The 20,176-nt window shown below is 39.0% G+C and overlaps 1 protein-coding gene across 4 annotated transcripts in view; it reads left to right on the top strand.

Annotated features, from left to right (window-relative positions):
• The window catches only part of lrriq1 (leucine-rich repeats and IQ motif containing 1), a 183,316-nt gene that overhangs the window by 38,937 nt on the left and 124,203 nt on the right, over positions 1-20,176 (top strand). For all 4 annotated transcript variants that reach the window (XM_087997145.1, XM_087997146.1, XM_043709694.2 and 1 more), the window contains exons 12-13: positions 5,907-6,034; positions 19,329-19,402. In XM_087997145.1, coding sequence (XP_087853271.1) covers positions 5,907-6,034; positions 19,329-19,402 — 202 coding nt within the window. The remainder of the gene's footprint in view (positions 1-5,906; positions 6,035-19,328; positions 19,403-20,176) is intronic.

The raw sequence follows: 20,176 nt of genomic DNA, 5'->3' as shown, positions 1-20,176 counted from the left end.
TTGAAGTCACAATTAGCAGCCTTGTTTTCTTTATGTTTTACAACTGGGTTACATACAGTGTCACAATATGTGATATGATCAAAATATTTTGATCTCAAACTAAAACAGAAATTGCTGGGAGAACTCAGCATGTCTGACAGCACCTGTGAAGAAAACGTTTCGGGTCCAATGACTTTTCTTCAGAACTCAGATTTTTAAAAAAAATTGATGTCGCTGTAAACTGTTTTTAAAAAAGTAAAATACTTCCCTGCAGACTTTGAATGATGGCCATTTTGTTGATGAGCATGTGGCATCTTTGCTCCATATGTGGCGGGTAAATGGTGCAGGTGTGAGATTATATTTCAGCACTCCCTTAACTGGTGACTACTGGCAGGCATGACAAGCTGCCTGGCTTTGTATTTAGATTAAAAGACAAATTAAGACTGTAGCACAGTGAGCACTTCAGCTCTGGGTGAGAGGGAAAAATGCGAAAAGGATATAGTGAGCAATGAAGTGGATGAATATAAAGTGTGCAAATGAGGATCCCCATGATACAGCCTGTCCAATCCATCTCACACATGTTTCCCAACTTTCTTACGAATGCCCATGTCATTCTGTGCCTGAAAAGGTTCCACTCTGAATCTTGTCATTATTTATTTACAAATGCTCTACCATCTTAGCCGAAGACACACTGTGATTAATCGTGGAAATCTGTAAATTTCTATCCAATTAAGCTGCTTGTCCTTTAGCTTCTCATAAGTAGCATTTCACCCTCTTGCTCAAAAAATAATGATACAGAAAACCTAGGTTGGCTGTCTTACCAATGAAGTGCACTCAATGGCATGAAGCTACATTATTTCACCATGAATGTGAACTAAACTCATCACTAAAAGTTATGTTGTGTCCATTTCAGTCAAAGGAACTTTTTAATGATTCAATTATTGCTAATTGCTGCCACTAAAAATTAACTGTTTCTGGTGTGGAATCCCATCTGTTCAAGTTTTTATAGTTATTCAAACAAACAAAAATTGCTGCAGAGGTTTAGCAAATCTGGCAGCTTTTGTAGACAGAAAACAGATACCATTTGAAGTCGAGTGACCCTTTTTCAGAACTGGCTAGTTATACATCACTGGAGCAGGTAGGACTTGACCCAGGCCTCCTGGCCCAGATATATGGACACTAGCACTGCAGCACAAAAGTCCTATCCATGCAAATTAGATTAGATTACTTTACAGTGTGGAAACTGGCCCTTCGGCCCAACAAGTCCACACCGACCCGCCGAAGCGCACCCACCCAGACCCATTCCCCTACATTTACCCCTGCACCTAACACTACAGGCAATTTAGCGTGGCCAATTCACCTAATCTGCACATTTTTGGAGTATGGGAGGAAACCGGAGCACCCGGAGGAAACCCACGCAGACACGGGGAGAATGTGCAAACTCCACACAGTACCGAAATGTATAATACTTCCTTGTCAGTACTGGTGCAATTTCACAATCTTTCAATTTGATTGGTTAATTAAAGGCACAGTTCACTCAGAGCTCAGAATCCCAGTTTGCCTTGTTGCCACGTCATCAGCACCAACGTCAGCAGTACCGAAATGTATAATACTTCCTTGTCAGTACTGGTGCAATTTCACAATCTTTCAATTTGATTGGTTAATTAAAGGCACAGTTCACTCAGAACTCAGAATCCCAGTTTGCCTTGTTGCCACGTCATCAGCACCAACGTCAGCAACCTGCCATGCAATCATTATAAAAGTCTTAACTGTGAAAGAACATACACACCATTAGTTCTCCTGCCACAGTGAGTTATAACTAAATTTGTATTGCTGCCTCACAGCACCAGGGACCCGGATTCGATTTCAGCCTTGGGTGACTGTCTGTTTGGAGTTTGCACATTCTCCCAGTATTTGCATGGGTTTCCTCTGGGTGCTCCAGTTTCCTCCCACAGTCCAAAGATGTGCAGGTCAGGTGAATTGGCCATGCTAAATTGCCCATAGTGTTAGGTGCATTAGTCAGGGGGAAATGGGTCTGGGTGGGTTACTCTTCGGAGGGTCCGTGTGGATTTGTTGGGCTAAATGTCCTGTTTCCACACTGTAGAGAATCTAAACATTGATACACAATATTGCAATTTAAAAGAGCTTCGCAAAGCAAACTGTGCTTTACTGCTTTTTTCCCTTGATTGCAAATGTCAACCTTTACTCAATAGTAGCACTAAGTCAGGATGTTATGAGTTCAAACTCCACTCCAGAGGCAGAAGCAAATAATCCAGGTTGACATTGTGCAGTACCGAGAAACCATCTTTTGGATGAGCCATAAAGCTAAGGACTTGTATGCTGATTCATGTAAATATAAAAGATCTTATTGTTTAAAGAAGAGTAAGAGGCTTATCTATTGGGCTGACCAACACTTCTTTTTAACTCAACAAGCATCACATTATGCCATTATGTATTTCATTGTCTTATGGGGATTCTGGTCTATGCATTGGTTGCTACATTTCCTGCAATACAACAGTATAACAATCAACAATAACTGAATTGGCTGTGAAGCATTTTTGGGACATGCTGAAATAATTTCTAAAGTCCCTCACATCAAGAATGGAATGAGCTCTTAATATGTTCTATGTAAGTGAATACAAGTTTGTTCATAACTTCTGTATTTTTCTTTTTCATATCCTTAGGTCTTTCCTTTGTCATATAGCAATGTATATGCATCGTTGAAAAGGAAAATAACAGCTTACATAAACTAATGTTATTTTTCATACTTATTATTTTTTTTAAATGTTCGCAGATTAATTTACTTTTATGTTTCACGTTTTTCAAAAAAGAGAATTCCTATGATCTTTTTACAATATATGTTAATGATATAGAAGATGGTATTAGCAATAACATTAGCAAATTTGCTGATGATACCAAGCTGGGTGGCAGGGTGAAATGTGATGAGGATGTTAGGAGATTACAGGGTGACCTGGGCAAGTTAGGTCAGTGGTCAGATGCATGGCAGATGCAGTTTAATGTGGATAAACGTATGGTTATCCACTTTGGTGGCAAGAACAGGAAAGCAGATTACTACCTAAATGGAATCAATTTAGGTAAAGGGGCAGTACAGAGAGATCTAGGTGTTCTTGTACAACAGTCAATGAAGATAAGCATGCAGGTACAGCAGGTACTGAAGAAGGCTAATAGCATGCTGGCCTTCATAACAAGAGGGATTGAGTATAGAAGCAAAGAGGTTCTTCTGCAGCTGTACAGGGCCCTGGTGAGACCACACCTGTACTGTGTGCAGTTCTGATCTCCAAATTTGAGGAAAGACATTCTGGCTATTGAGGGAGTGCAGCGTGGGTTCACGAGGTCAATTCCTGGAATGACGGGATTACCTTACACTGAAAGACTGGAGCGACTGGGCTTGTATACCCTTGAGTTTAGAAGACTGAGAGGGGATCTGATTGAGACATATAAGATTATTAAAGGATTGGACACTCTGGAGGCAGGAAACATGTCTCCACTGATGGGTGAGTGCCGAACCAGAGGACACAGCTTAAAAATACGGCGTAGACCATTTAGGACAGAGGTGAGGAGAAACTTCTTCACCCAGAGACTGGTGGCTGTGTGGAATGCTCTGCCCCAGAAGGCAGTGGAGGCCCAGTCTCTGGATTCATTTAAGAAAGAGTTGGATAGAGCTCTCAAGGATTGTGGAATCACGGGTTATGGAGATAAGGCAGGAACAGGATACTGATTAAGGATGATCAGCTATGATCATGTTGAATGGTGGTGCAGGCTCGAAGGGCAGAATGGCCTACTCCTGCACCTATTGTCTATTGTCTATTGGCTGCATTATTTGGCCATTACTAGTTGCCAATTTCCCTGAGATGATGATGATGATAGGTTGCTCATTGAGCCACAAGTCATTGTGGTGATGTGTTATTACTATATTATATACAGAATATATCTCACAAATTCCAGATGTGTAAAGTTAGATAAGCTGCTTTATAAGAATGTGAATGCTTAATAACTCAGCATCCTGCACTGATACTTCATTTCAAGTCCATTTAATGTACTATATGTATTTTCAATACTTAACAGTTGTTCTTTAGCACTAAAATAATGATTGATTCTCCTGTACTCGCGCACATTGAGCTGTGTGCCATATAACACTATTGTTTGGCATGTATTCTTTCTGTTGGTGTGAATCTGGTTCCATTAAAAAAGAAAGTTCAGATGAGGAGACATTTCTTCACCCAAAGAGTAGTGAGTCTGTGGAATTCATTACCACAGGAAGCAGTTGATGCCAAAACATTGAATGTATTCCAGAGGCGGCGAGATATAGCACTTGGGGCAAATGGGATCAAAGGTCATGGGGAGAAAGCAGGATTAGGCTACTGAGTTGGGCAATTGGTCATGATCGTGATAAATGGCAGAGCAGGCTCGAAGGGCTGAATGACCTTCTCTGCTCCTGTGTTCTATGTTTGTATGTCTGAGGTAATAATCTTTGCATGAATATATCTATAACAGATAGACATACCCAGGCACATGTCTTCTCTTTGACTTTCTTTGTCTCATTCTATTTTCTTTCTCTATTTCTTTGTATGGACCTGTCTGCCTGTCCAGTTCCTTAAAAATTTAACTCCAGATTCTTACAGCTTGACCTGATTATGTTACATTTCTTTTAAAAGCCAGCAATTCCTTGGACAAGCTGAAAAGGGTTTGGAACTTTGGCATCTTTTATTATCTCCTCAGTCTTTTTTTTAATTCAGTTTCTCCCTTATCTGATTTTGAGTTTGATGGTTGGCAGGAAGGCGAAGAGGGGAGCCCTAGGATTAATGGAATCATATTTTAGAAAGAGACAGTCAGGAAGAAAGAGACATATTTGAAATTAAATAGCACAGGAGCAACATGGGATGGGATACACATGTGAAGAAGTGTTTCTAAGCATTTTTTTCCCCTTGAGATGCAGAATTTGGCATTAGTTATGTGTTTGAAAAATCATTGACAAATAGACAGTTGTGCCACCAGGTGAAGTAGATGCAGAATGGTTGCCTGTGAATAAGAATAAATTGGATCTGTTCCACAAGCTACAGGAGAGTAAAATAGTTACAAGTCAGAATAAATGAACTTGAAATAAAGTATCAGTGCAGGATGCTGAGTTATTAAGGTAGAAAGGTGAACCATGCATTTAGGGGTCCCAGGTGAGAAGATAGGGTTATGGAATAGAGATGTTTGATGCTGTCACCTTATGATAGAAGGACAATTAGTAATAAGACCATGATTGACATGTTAAGTAATTTATCTTGCTTTATAAATATTGCCCCATAAATAATGATACAAGAAATATGAAATAAGCAGTCATAAAATGTGTGCTATTCATTCAAGAGTTAATCTGTTGAATTTCATTTAGAAAGAGAGAAATAAGTAAAATTTGCTGAAGCTGCATCCCATCTCTCCCTTTCTCTCTAATGAGATCATTAGAACCAAACCCAGCATTGGTCCAGACTGCTCTATATTGGTTTAATCCCATCAAGTCATGGATTTGTAGAAACACCAGCTCTTTAAACTAATATTCTGATAGGTTGAAATCAGACTCATCGAGGAATGCACTCTTCCCTCTCAGCTCTTACCACCCATTGCTGGAAAATTGTACACCATCTAATATTGCAATAGTAGCTACAATATTACCTGTAGCTTTCATTTGGTTAGGAATTGTCTTCGGAGCTAAAATTTGCCTGGTAACTTGTGGGTTCAATATTGTAGAAATTGGCAGGTTTTGCGCAATATGATAGCTGAGTTAACTAACTGAAAGGACAAAGACAGTGGACACTTATTCAATGAAAAACCAATACACAAAAAATATGATCACAGCAGATTGCTTTGTAAAATAAAAATCAGAAATGTGCTATTTTCTCGAACACTCTTCTTCTTTCCGACAGCTTCCCAAATTTCGAAATCATGTGTTACTGCGAGAGTTATATCTGGATGATAACAGCATCTCATCTCTCAAGGTGCTATCTGAATACTGGTTACCAATGCTTCAACATCTCTCTGTTTCTCAGAACAGGTATGTTCTGAAATAACAAGAACCATAAATAATTGAAAATGTTCTAAAATTAGGTTTTATACATCTGGTGCATAGAGTAGCATTTTACTTTTATTGTACTCAGTTTCTTAAAATTGGATAAAGATTGTCAACGATATAAATGTTCTCAATGCAGTGCATGATATTAAGTATTTTAATTGTTTTGAGGCAAATCAGTTTGGACCCTTGTTACAAAGAAAGAGTGTCCTTTTGTTACTCTTTGCATTGCTCTTCGATTGTTCTCTATTCTATACAATGTTCAGAAAACTCAACCTGCTGTTGCCAACTACCTCTGAGATTAAAAACAGAAATTACTGGAAAAGTTCAGCATGTCTGGCAGTACTGAGGAAGGGTCACTCAACCCGCAACATTAACTCTGATTTTTCTCCACAGATACTGCCAAACCTTTTCCTGTTTTTGTTTCTGATTTACAGCATTTGCAGTTTTTTTGGTTCTTACCTCTGAGATTTAAGTTTTATTCCTGATGCCATGATAGAATAGACACTGGGATGATTTGTAGAAACACCAGCTCTTTAAATTAATATTCTGATAGGCTGAAATCTAGACTCATCTAGGAATGCACTCTTCCCTCTCAGGGGATGTTTTGTGAAATCCTGAGTTGAGACCAGGCCTCTGCCATTCTGAGTCACTCATACTTGACAAAATGACTCAATCTGATAGGACATCATCATGTAAAAGTGGGGCTGCTCTCGTCTGAAATTATCTACAATAAAGTTACATTCTATTCATTTCTGATCACTATTTATAGTGCTAATTTCCATTGGCTTAATTATATCTTGACATTTTTGGCAAACAATTTTAAGTTTAAAATAGAAGGTTTTGTCTGCCAGGCATTTATTTGTCAATTTTTATTGAAATTGTTCCAATGAACACCCTTTTGTTTAAGTTGGAGAAAGAAAATTGACAGGAGGAAGTGAGACAGAAGCATATCTTCTTTAAGATATTGGAGGGAAACTGCCTTCACAGGTTATATTTAATTATGAGACAATGATGCTATGATTTAACTACAGACAGACTGTTCCACATGGGAGTTAATAGTTGTAGCTGGCAAATTTACAGCAGCTGTAAATATTTACACTTGTGCCTTAGTTGAATCAGCCTCAAGAAATGTCGGTCAGCATTCCATTTACTGATTTATCAAGCAGAGATTGAAGCATTATTCATCCGGATCACAGAATGATGAGGTTTTATTATTAGCAGCCGTATGACCCAGGGACCTCCCTATAGAATCCCACACTTTTCTCATCTTCAAGGGCTTTTTTTTTGCCTGTTACTGTGCAGATTTGCTGTCTGTGACCATAACAACCTGCTGGTGCAAGTGAATCTCTGCTTTCTAGAGAGCAGACAGGCTATCTTCATTTAATGTAATACAGCATATCAACATTTCTAGGTGTAAACAAGAATATAAAATGGCTCTGAGAATATCTAGGGTACTTGATGATCAGGAGGCAGTAAAGGTCAGTGAGGACACATGTCTTGGTGTGGTTTCAGGGTGGGACTAGAAATTGACAGCAAAGTTTTCTGTAGCTTGAATTCGGGGATGTTATGGAAATGGAAATAGGTAACAATGGAGCAGATAGACAATTAGACTTTCTGTTCAGGGTTGAATAGGATGCTAAAGTTTGACACTGAGCAGTGGAGTTACTGGTGAGGCCATGTGATTTGTGTTGGGATAAAGGACAGTGGCACAGATGTTTTAAATGTTGGACAAATCAACTAAAGATCATCCAATATAAATATCACCCAGAAATCTTGTAGCAGTCAGATAGTTGTGGCAGTCAGAATTCACAGCAAGGTCCTTTAACGTGCTCTGATGGGGACTTTGCAAGATTTGAGAAGCTGTGGAATGAGGGACATTTGTTGGAAATGCTCTATGTTCAGGTCAGAGTGGACATAGGTGGGACTAGATTGGGTTGGGATATCTGGTCGGCATGGACGGGTTGGACCGAAGGGTCTGTTTCTACGCTGTATATCTCTATGACTCTAAGGGGTATGTGTGCGGAACATGACAAATCTGTATTGTATAATTTAATTGATCCTATTAAACTTGAAGGGCTAGCATGAAATCTGTTTGCAATAATTGAAGTTTAAATGATCTTTAAAATTTAAAATCAGGTTGTCTTGATTCCAAGCCTGTAATGTGAGTAATGTTGTATAACCGATATTGTTAAAGGAACTGAATGAATGAAAACCAGTAAGATTGCATTCTAGATAAAATTAAATATTCAATTGATAAGGTTAAATTTGTAACAAGCGTGCCAACGGGTTGGTTATTTGTAAACCGAGAAGTTGCTGTAGGTGTAGTTATCATTTCATTAGTCGTGAGAGGACCAGAGAACAGAGAACTGACTATGTAGGTATTTCTAAGCAACCAGTTCAAACACGTAATCACACATCTCTGGAGTATGTGGGACTTGAACCATCTTTCCAGTCCACTACACGACCTGTATCTCTATCTATGAAAATGATCAAAACATGATGAGGCTGTCAAGAGACAACTGGCCAGTCAGAGGGTCTAGAAGGAAGCTTTGGCCTATCTGGAGCAGATCATGTGAGTAGCAAACACCAAGTGAAGTGTAAGGAACTATGCCGCAATATGATCGCTAGCTAACTCATGATTTAGGAAGCTATTTGGAGACCAGAAGGAGATAATGATCACTCCCTCTGTTCTGACTCTCCGACAAGCCCAGGTAACCTTGCATATCTGGATGCATGAGTACAGATATTTCTAATCAGAGTTTAGAAATGATATGACACACCTCTGGAGTAGGAGTCACCTAGCCCAGAGGTAGGGACACTACCATTACACCATAGGAGCCATAAATCTGAAAATGTAAATTTCTTTTCGAGTGCCGAATAAACATATTGTGCATAAACAATAATTTGGGAGTCTTAAATCCTTAGTATCCAGAATAAACCTCTGAACCATAAATAGTATATTAATTTACAAAATACAGAGAAACCTTGATTATCTGAACATCGATTATCTGAATTTCAGATTATCCAAACAAGATCTTCAGGTCCCGAATGTGTTATCCGAACATTCGATAATCCAAACAAAATACTCCCTATCTGTTTCATTTGGATAATCGAGGTTTCTCTGTACATTTTTATTGTAGGTTACAAGTCACCTCTCTAGGCTATCCAAGTTCATGTATCAGAAGCAGGCTACCTTTGCTCTCCAGGATTGAGCTGGCATAATATGCAGGTTTGCCAGAGGAGTATAAGTCCGGCTAGAGTTTAATGTGGACCAGCAAAGTCTTCCCATAGTGCATCCTTGTGAATTGGCAGAGTACTGCATAATGTACTGGATATGAGGCATGAATTGGCATGACACAAAGTAGGCATGGGCCTATAAACTAGGAGAAAAAGAGGACTGCAGGTGCTGGAGATCAGAGTTGAGAGTGTGGTGCTGGAAAAGCAGAGCAGGTCACGCAGCATCCGAGGAGCAGGAGAATCAATGTTTCGGGAGTCCTGATGAAGGGTTCATGCTCAAAACGTTGATTCTCCTGCTCCTTGGATGCTGCCTGACCTGCTCTGCATTTCTAGCACTACACTTTCGACGTGGGCCTAGAAAGAATTGTGTGAGATAGATGGAGGGGCATAGCTGTAATGGAGGAAATGAGGGGCCATACAGGTGCACACGAGTATAGACTGATGTAAAGGTTATGAGGGGCATCAGGTGGTATGGTTTGGTATGGAGTGTATGGGGAGTAATAAGAAGCCAGAGCAGTGTTTCTTTTGGACAACATCCACAAAGTGTCCATGTTAAGAAGCAGGCCTTTGCCTAGTCACCTCCATATCTTATTCCAGTGCCTCTCTGTCTGACCATCAATGTAACCACTCTGCATTGGTGTCAATACTACCTTGTGCAAGTAATCATTCAAATATAAGGATTTGGAGTATAATTGCTACAATATGCTTGTTCACATCAGGCTGCTTTGTGTCCAGTTAACAATATGCAAGTACAGTATGTAGCTTGTGTGTCAGTTTCTTTCTTATGTGCATTATTTGGTAAAACAAATGCATACAGGGATTTGGTAAGCAAAACCAATTAAATCCTTGTCTCTTCCACTTTTAGGGAGTGTTTCAACAGATCTGTGACTGAGACATGAAGGACAAAAGCCCAGAACCAATTAAAACTTTGCCAGTGATTTATGTAGTGGAACTCTGTGTGTAGATCATCCCAAATTTGACAGCTAGAAAGCTGAGTTTAAACAGGAACTGATCTTTATCAGTGATGAATAAGCCTTAATAAGAATGTTTTGGACAAATTATAAAGTAGATATTAAACAGAAGTAAGAACTTGTTGAAATTTTCCTTTAATGGTCCTATTTTCAGGAAAAGTGGTGACTTTAAAACTCTTTGCAGTTACTTGAAAAGCTATATTATTAAATTGCTGAGTTTTCAATACCCATAAGGTGTAACATGATAAAATTATAGTGGTTCATTAGAAAACATCTAGCATCTGATAGATTATTTTTGTTCAAACTTCTCTGTTAGTTCATTATAAGTAACTGTTATTTCTAGATCAAAAGCTGCTAGTTAAGATATTTTATTTGACCTGAGGTTGATTAGGCTCTATGGTTGTAAATGGATACAGTTCTTAGTAGCCTTGTAACTCCACAAAATGGTAGCAATTTGCACCTTCCTTCCAATGGAGTTTGAATGTTCGTTTATAGTAAATTACCAAGGAATAATAGCATAGAAAGAGAAAGATGGTCAGTTGAGGCTGTCCTGTCTTTCTGTAAGAGTGCTGGTCCCATTTCATGCACTTTATTTGTAGCACTGATTTTTTTTCTCTCTCTGGATGCTTATCCAATTCCCTTTTAAAAATGATAATTGAGTCTGGCTCCACCACACTCTCAGGCAGTGTATTGCAGATGTAACCACTCAAGTTTTTTTCTCATCTCACTGTCTTTTGCTAATCATGTTACAATAATACCTCTGGTCATTTATCTTTCTGCCAATGGATACATTTACTACCTACTCTCCCTAAACCCCTCAATGTTTTGAATATCATGATCAGATTTCTTCTCAAAGGTGAATGACCACAACTTAGATTAGAATAGAATATCCTGTGTAATCAAATTGCAGAAGTACAGTGAAAAGCTTTGACAATGTCTGCCTCTTATGGCATCATTTTAGGTACAAGTACCTTGATACAGTCTTGGATACAGGAATAAAAAGTAGTTGCATTAGAGTTTACAAACAAGACAGCGTTAAAGTATTGACTTTACAGTCAGGTAATAAAAAATTCAAATAATCGTTACATTTTAGCAACTCAGCACATGGTCTGACAGTCCACACCAGACCCCAGTCTACACCGTCGCAGCACTTAGCTGCTCTAAGGTAAGTTCAAGGACTGCCACCCCATGCCAGTCTCTGCCCGGGACTCGCTGCCCTCGTGCCGCTCCGGGACTCGCTGCCCTATGTGCAGCTCTGGCGTTCATAGCTGAAGCAGTGTTCCAGGGCTTGCTCTGCATGTGCTGTAATCTATCCCTGTAACTTATGTTTCTTGTCCCTGGAAGTGTTTATGTAAATATTTTCTGTACTCTCCATAATTCCTTCACATTTTCCTGATGTGTGATGCAGATGTTTTACACACAACTCCAAACGGTGTAAACCAATGTTTTATGAAAATTAACCAATTACTTCCATGCGCCTATAAAACCTTGGGTACTTTTTAGCCACTTCTAAACCTGTCCTGTTTTACCTTCAGTGTTTTGCATATACCAAACATAGTCAAAGAGATGTACAGCACGGAAACAGACTCTTCGGTCCAACTCGTACGTGCTGACCAGATATCCCAACCTAATCTAAACCCATATGCCAGCACTCAGCCCATATCCCTGTAAACCCTTCCTATTCATGTACCCATCCAGATGCTTTTTAAATGTTGTAATTGTACCAACCTCCACCAGCTCCTCTGGCAGCTCCTTCTTGCAGGAATGTTGTGATACTTGAAAGGGCTCAGAAAAGACTGATAAAGATGTTGCTAGGGTTGGAGGGTTTGAGCTACAGGAAGAGGCTGAATAGTCTGGGGCTGTTGTCCCTGGAGCATCGGAGGCTGAGGAGTGACCTTATAGAGGTTTATAAAATTATGAGGGGCATGGATAGGGTAAACAGACAAGATATTTTCCTTGGTTTTGGGGAGTCCAAAGCTAGAGAGTTTAGATTTAGAGTGAAAGTGGAAAGATTTAAAAAGGACCTAAGGGGCAGAGGGTGGTGTGCATATGGAATGAGCATGACTCTTCTTACAATTCCTTTGAAATTGTGCCATTTATGTTCCCTCTCTCACTTCATACTTTCTGCATTTAATTTTATCTGCCATGAACCATCAATTTCAACAGCGAGTCCATGCCCTCTTGAAACATTCCACTATCATTATTTTATATTAGCTGCCAGTCTCATGTCATAGTTTCCCCTTTACTTCTAGTTTACTTTTTCAGTGGACCCCCCACCACACTTCCTTATGTCATGTCCATTGTCCGTACAAACAGTGCCTGTGAGCAAGGGAACCCCCATCTTTTGTAGGCCACTGGATTTTCTGAGGTAGCCTTCCCGTAACCTGATTCCTTAACACACAGCTGGTTAAATACCAGAAGCACTGGTATAAGGCTCACACTTGAGGGCCTTTGTTGGTCTTTGGGTGGGAAGGCTACACTTCACCCTTTGTTTTGATTGGGGATTCAGAAAAGTTGTGGGGTTCTACTATCTCATAAATCGAAGGCCCCAACCATCTGTTGAACCTGTCTTTGGCACAGAAAACTTCCAGATCAACTTATGGTGAGGCAAGACACTGCTATCGAGGTCTATATAGGACTTCAGAAGGCTCTTATAAGGAATTTCCAGGCTGAAGCAGAGGATGCTCTCTCAAAGACAAAGTAACAATGTCAGAGAGCAGAGAAGGCAGGTATGGAGAGGAAAAGATCAAGAACAGAACACTAAGTAGAAAGTGGAGAATGTCTTTGTGAATGGCGAGCAGAAAGGAGCAACATCTCCGTGAAATTAAATGAGGAAGAATATCTCTTCAAATGGGAGTTTGGGAAGAGCTTCTCTATGAATAACAGTTGAAGCAGTTTTGTTAGTTTTCACTAATGGAAGCAATTACAGAAGTTTTAATATCTAGGTTTGCGTCATATAGCACATAGCTGTCAGGAAACTACTGTCTGAATAATCCCAGCACCTTATTCCTTTTTAACTTAAAGTTGGCAAAGTAACTTCAATTTTCCTCATTATCATAAAACCATTACTTCATGTAGAGGAACTTTTTTCTACTATTCCAGGGTTGTAGCCTGCAGACTTCACTCCTCCAAAGAAAAGATGGGTTAACAGCATCAGTCACAAAATGAACAAAAACTAGAGGTCTGCTTTCACTGAAACATTGTCCCTCTGGCGATAAACCTGCCCAGTTGTTTCTCCTTCATTCTGCCTCTATTGCTGTATCCAACAGACAAGAAAATTCTGCCCACGAGAGCTAATTAGACATTATTCAGTTGCCTTATTTTACTTAGCTAGTGGTAGAACATTGTTCCACTAATAGCTACAACTTAGGTTTTCTTCAATCAGAACTTCTTTTATATGTTGGGAACAGGGAATTGTATCATCACAAAAGATGCTACGTTGAAATGCATATGATTGAAGGTACTGGTGTTAGATTGGGGTGGACAAAGTCAGAAGTCACAAGACACCAGGTTGTAGTCCAACAGGTTTATTTGAAATCACAAACTTTCAGATGGCTGCTCCTTTGTCAGGTGAAGTCACCTTAAATATACAGTTCCCATCTTTTCTTGTCCCTCTTGCCCTATCATTGTGACTCTTCCCTCTGCATCCCAATTTCATCCCTCTATTCCTCAGGATCCCTTCAGTATGTCTAACATCACACTCTTTCAAATTTCAATCCCTACAGTTTCTTTCCACCTAACCCACCTTCATTTCAATCTTTTTGATCACAACCCCCTTTCAGATTGACCGCAGCTTATCTATTTTAGTCAGGTTTTCTGGCATTATCTTGCGTGGCTGTCTCACCTGAGCAGACTTGTTGACCCAGTCAGACTTCCTCCCCCTTAGCACTATAAGCATTTAAGAACAATGTGCAAAGCTACATATAACTGAAACTTGTCATGGGCAGGGAATGGCCTAATAGTATTATCGTTGGACTGTTAATCCAGAGACCCAGATAATGTTCCGGGAACCCGCGTTCAAATCCCGCCAAGGCAGCTGATGGAATTTGCATTCAGTTAAAAACAAATCTGGAATTCAGGGTCTAATGATGACCATGAATCCATTGTCAATTGTTGTAAAAGCCCATCTGGTTCACTAATGTCCTTCAGGGAAGGAAACTGCCATTCTTACCTGGTCTGGCTTACATGTGACTCCAGACCACATAGCAATGTGGTTGACTCTCAACTCCCTCTGAGCAATTAGGGATGGGCAAAAAGTGCTGGCCCAGAAAGCGACACCCTCATCATGTGAATGAACTTTTAAAAATTAGCTGCTTGACCTAGTCTGGCTTCACAGTAAGCAGTTACTCAAAGGAACTGCTCAGTTATGAAGGAACCAAATTACTAAAAAAAGCCTGTACTCACAGTAGCTTGGAGGCAGAGGTCTATTCTGCCAGGTCTCTGCCTCTTATATACCATCAGGCTTGTGAACAAGGGTGTTTCATGTTTATTGCCTGACAAGATGGTACCAGTGAATGGAGTTCCAGCAAGCTTAGGTGGTAATGAATATCCATGACAAGCTAATGAATGCAGAAGGAGGTCAGGAATGCCCCCTGTAAGAAAGCTTGCAAGAATTTCACATTATAATTTTAATCTATGATTGGAAAATTGGATTTTTGCCACCTCACCAATTAAGTGCTCTTGACTCCCTTTCAAAACCTCTGGCAGACTTAGCTGTTTCCACCTTATATTTCAAAAATAATAAAAAATAAACAGTGAATTTTCTTTTGTAATTTAGCCTATTTTTCTAAACAACTTCTTCAGAGCTGTTATTACACACTTCTGGAGTAGGTGCACTGGGCCTCCCAGTCCAGGAATAGGGATACCACCACTGTACCACAAGAGGGCCCCTAAAGCATACTGTACATAGAACTCGCAGGTAGTTTCTTATCCAAGTACTGACCAGACCTGAATCTGCTTAGCTTCTAGGATCAGATGGGATTGAATGTTTTCAGAGTAATATGGTTGTATGCCTAGTGAAGTTTTAAATACAAACATTAGGAGCACATGTAAGTCATTCAGCCCCTTAGATCTGCCCCATCAATATGATCATATCTGATCTGATTGTAGCCTCACATCTGAATTTCCATTCCCCAAGAAAGACGTTTTATCCCCTTGCTTAACAAGTAACTATCTATTTCTGTCTTACAAAAAAATTCAAAGACTGTGCTTTAACCATCTTTTCAGATAGAGAGTTCCAAAGACACATGACCCTCTTAGAGAAAACATTCACCTTGTCTCTGTTTTAAATGGATGATCCTTGATTTTTAAACAGTGTGTCCTAATTCTAGACTTTACCAGGTACTCTGTCAAGACTACTCAGGATCTTGCATGTTTTAGTCATGTTTTACTTTTCTAAACTCCAGTGGGTGTAAGTCTAACCTGTCCAACATTTTCTTGTTAGACAACTCTCCACTCCCCAACCCCCACCCGCCATTCCAGATGCTAGTCCAGTAAACTTGCTCTGAACTGCCTCCAATGCAGTTACATCTAACCTTTAAGTTAGGTGACCAATAATGTGCACATTACTCCAGTTTATAGTCTCCTCAATGCCTACCTTTGTATTCATTCCTTTTTGTGATGAATAATAACAGTCTGTGTTGGTATTCATGAAAAGGACAGCCAGATCCTTCTGAAACTTGATATTGATAAAACCTTTCTCAGACTTAGGGAGACTTGAGGTCCACTAGGTGTAGACTTAAGAACATAAGAATGTAAGAACTAGAAATAGGAGCAGGCAGGTCAGCCCTCAAGTCTGCTCCACCATTTGGTGCAATGGTGGATGATCTCATCTCAATCTTCCCAATGTGTGAAAGTGTCACAGAAGATTTTGGTACACTAAGAATAAGAACTTTATTTGCCGATAATACAGATCCCAATAAATTGTTGCTTTAAAAAAATCAGAATATAATTGCTGACAATCTTTTAAGATCTAAGATATACCAGTATCTAGTGACTTTCGACTTTTCTCCTATGGCCAAGCATTATTCCATAAATTCCTGAGAGTTGATGTTTAGTATGGGGAATTATGTAAATAAGACTTTCATCAATGATATGGTAGAGAAAAGTCATGCACAACACTATTTCAGCATAAAACTATCCTGAATCAGTTATATATGAATTTCCTCAGATAGAAATTGTCAAGTTATACTGAACTTTTGAGGAAATTGCAGGCCTTTCTCATGAATACATCCTCTTCAATGCTTGAATATACTGTTTGTGGACACTCTTGTTATCTCTAAATCCATAAAATGATGCCCTTCATTCTGTATGTTTTCCTAATTAAAACCGTAATGCATCTAGCATCTGACAGGCAGGCCAAATATTTACTTTCTCAATTAAATGTCCACTATATTAAGCTTCAGTCTCTATTGAGATCTTTCCAATTTAGTGGTTTGCTCTGAAAATTGATATGAACATGTTACTCAGAGAAAATGTTCATCCGTTATGTTACTTTTATATGTCACTGTCACTTCATTGAATCCTTGTTTAGAAAGAAGAAGACAAGTGTTAATTTGTGTGGTGATCTTCATGACCACACAAAATACCACCACTAAAATACTTTGCAGCCAATAGTGCATTGTCGATGAGGGAATGTGGCACCTAATTTGATAATATATTGCACAAATAGCATGATGCTGATAAGGAATATTGTCTCTGCTATTTTATTCAAAATTATATCATAGAGTCTACCTCAGAGAGCAGATGAGTCAATAGTTTAATTTTGCATTTGAAAAATGGCAATTGTACAACACTGAAAATGTGTTGCTGGAAAAGCGCAGCAGGTCAGGCAGCATCCAAGGAACAGGAGAATCGACGTTTCGGGCATAAGCCCTTCTTCGGGCTTATGCCCGAAACGTCAATTCTCCTGTTCCTTGGATGCTGCCTGACTTGCTGCGCTTTTCCAGCAACGCATTTTCAGCTCTGATCTCCAGCATCTGCAGTCCTCACTTTCTCCTCAAAGAATTGTACAACACTCCCTCAGTATTTTACTGGAGTATTAAGTTTGATTTTTGTGCCCAAATTTCTGAAGTGGGATTTAAATCTACACCTTCTGGCTCAGCTGACAGTTCTACCAACAGATCCAAGCTTAATCTTTATGGGTGTGCATTGATCTTGCTACATGCACAGTATGTCAAGTTTGGCGCCTGGAATCATTAGAGATTTGGAATTGTTTTGGGCAACCACATCTTATCATTTTCTCTTGTTGAGCAGTAAGATTAAGATCTGGCTTGCAAACCAAGTTTTACATTCAACAATTTTAACTTTGAAACAAAGGCACCTACATGGCTGTTTTGAGTATTGGTGCTGTTTCGATTTCCTCAAATGTAAACTTTTTCATCAAATTTGGCATAATTGTTTGCTGGTTGCTAGTCTATCTAAATATGCGAATGCCTCAACATTCACAGACCTTTACTAAGACATTCTGTTTTCTCATGCAAGCCTTTCGTACACAATGGAAAAAGTTTGATTTGCGTACTTGGATGTAGAAACATGATCAACACTTTGTTCATTAAATGCTTATCTACCGAGAAATCTGGACCTGTTCTCACAGTCGTACAGTCAAACATTGCTGCTCTATATCTTCAATTGGAGACTTGAGGACTTCAGAAGTAGAGCCTTTAGGTTTTTGTTTTAAAAATGCTTTCACATTTAATGGTTCTATTTATGTGAGATTTTATAGGATAGTTACATTTGAATGTCTATTGAATTCAAGGGAAAATTATATCATATAGAGTTACATGTGACTTGCTGCTTATTCTGCCCATTGATAAGCTTATGTCGCTTAGTTACCATATGGGAAAAAGTGAGGACTGCAGATGCTGGCATTCAGAGTCAAGAGTGTGGTGCTAGAAAGGCACAGAAGGTCAGGCAGCAGGAGAATCAACGTTTAGGGCATAAGCCCTTCATCAGGAATCATTTTCCAGCACCACACTCTCGACTTAGTTACCAAGTCCAATTAAAATTCAAGCGCTACGTTTAACATTTTGAAAGCAAAGGACAAAGAAGCTAGCTTTACATTGTGGAGACATACAGACTTAGGCAATCTGATTTCAAAGCACTGGAGACAGACAAAGTAAGTCACAGAGAGAGAGAGAGAGAGAGACAAAGGGACAGCAACTCCCGTCAGCAGAAGGAATAAAATTGTTCCTCTGTTATCTGCCAGTCAGAACTCTGATGGAAAATTGAAGGGCAGAAATATTTAAAGGCACTGGGAAATTCTGGTGGTGAGACCAGGAAAGAATTGCTAGAGTGAGCCTTGCTGCTAAAAGACGTTTTGAGGATTTCAGAAGACAACATTTTTTTGTCTTAAATTTGTGAACCAGGAGAAGTGAGCATGTTAGAAACTGGGAATAACTTTGGACTGGCTGCTGTAAAGACTAACTTCTGTGGAGAACGTAGTGTAATATTTAATTTTGGTGTGGTGGCATTGGTCGTGATAAGAATCTAGTCAGGAATGTCATTTCTGTAGTTTAGAATTGTAATTACCTCCAGAGTAATGTTCAGTTTATGTTGATTTTGGTTTCTTTGTCACAGTAGAAGTCTTAAAAATTGAAACCCTGACATGCAATTCCTTTAAGTCAGTTGCTGGAAATTGAAATCCCTTTGAAAGTTATTGATCTCTACGGGGATTGTAACAAAAGTTACTGCTTTTTTTCAGCTGGACAGTTTCTGTTCTATATATGATTTCTTGTCACTGTATCATCAAGCAAGGCAAGGAAACTTTGGTTGCTTTGGTTTGTTAACTTTCCAAAAAGTCAATGTCAGTTTGGCTTGAGTAGACTATACTATTGTATCATAAGGAAATGCATGGTGTGCAAACATTTGGCCTTTATCTAGTTGTTGCAGTAAGAATACACATGTATATATAGATATAGATGTGAAAGTTGACTTGCACAAGTGCTTGCAATAAATTTAGTAGATTTAATTACTGTGACTATAAATGTCTTATTGTAGAATTGATTGTCCTTAATAAATTACTGAACTCATTCATATGTTTAAAGTCATCAAATACCTTTATTTTTCAGTTTGACGGACCTTACAGCCATGTCTGACTTTCTTTTATTGGAGAGGCTTAATGTTAGCAATAATCGCTTATCAGGTGAAGTAAATCTTTATTTTTTCTCCATTATTTTTCTTTTCGTAATTTACTTGCATGAAGCTTTGTATGAGTGAGTGCATTTCCTTTGATCAGGAGGACAGGGTTTCCTGTATGTGCCTTTAAATATCGCTGTGAGTCAGTGTGATACCTTTTGGAGTAGTCAAGATCAAACCTCAGTTTACGTTAAGAATTGAACACAGACGCTTCCTTTAATGAAAAATTAATAATCTATCACAATGCAACTATTTTTATACATTGATATTGCACTTTAGCTAAAAACTTTAATTCATGAACTGATACTTCACACAAAGATGTGTATCTATTGCATACTTTGAGGAATCTTTATTTTGTTGTTTTTTCTGTATTAAAAATAATCTGGCTGCTTTAGGGCAGTATATTTAGTTCTTTAATATGCCCACGATGCCTTTGATTTGAAATGATATCTGTAGTACACATAAGCACTTCTGGTGCAAACCATGCTGGCTGCTATTTTGGTGAGAATGTTGGTGTATGTGCAGAGAGTGTCAGTAAAAAAAGCAGACTAGTGCTCCAAATACCTCATTTTCAACATACACATTTGAACATATATTTAACAGCAGAATTGCTGAAGTGGTACTGGTCTTTTATTTTTGCATAAGATCTGAGACTACTTTTCAAAAGTAATTTTATATCATGTCAGACCTTACTTTCAGTTTATAATACCATGTAAATGTACTTCACAGAAGATGACAGTCATAACAGTTACACAATAAAGTTAAATCAGTCTGTATAAGA

The sequence above is a fragment of the Chiloscyllium plagiosum genome, unplaced genomic scaffold (genome assembly GCF_037043375.1).
Source record: "Chiloscyllium plagiosum isolate Xiang-an unplaced genomic scaffold, Cpla_swu_hap1 HiC_scaffold_19, whole genome shotgun sequence".
Classification (NCBI taxonomy): Eukaryota; Metazoa; Chordata; class Chondrichthyes; order Orectolobiformes; family Hemiscylliidae; genus Chiloscyllium; species Chiloscyllium plagiosum.
Note: the sequence above shows the minus strand (reverse complement) of the source record. Positions and strands in the feature narration are given on the sequence as shown.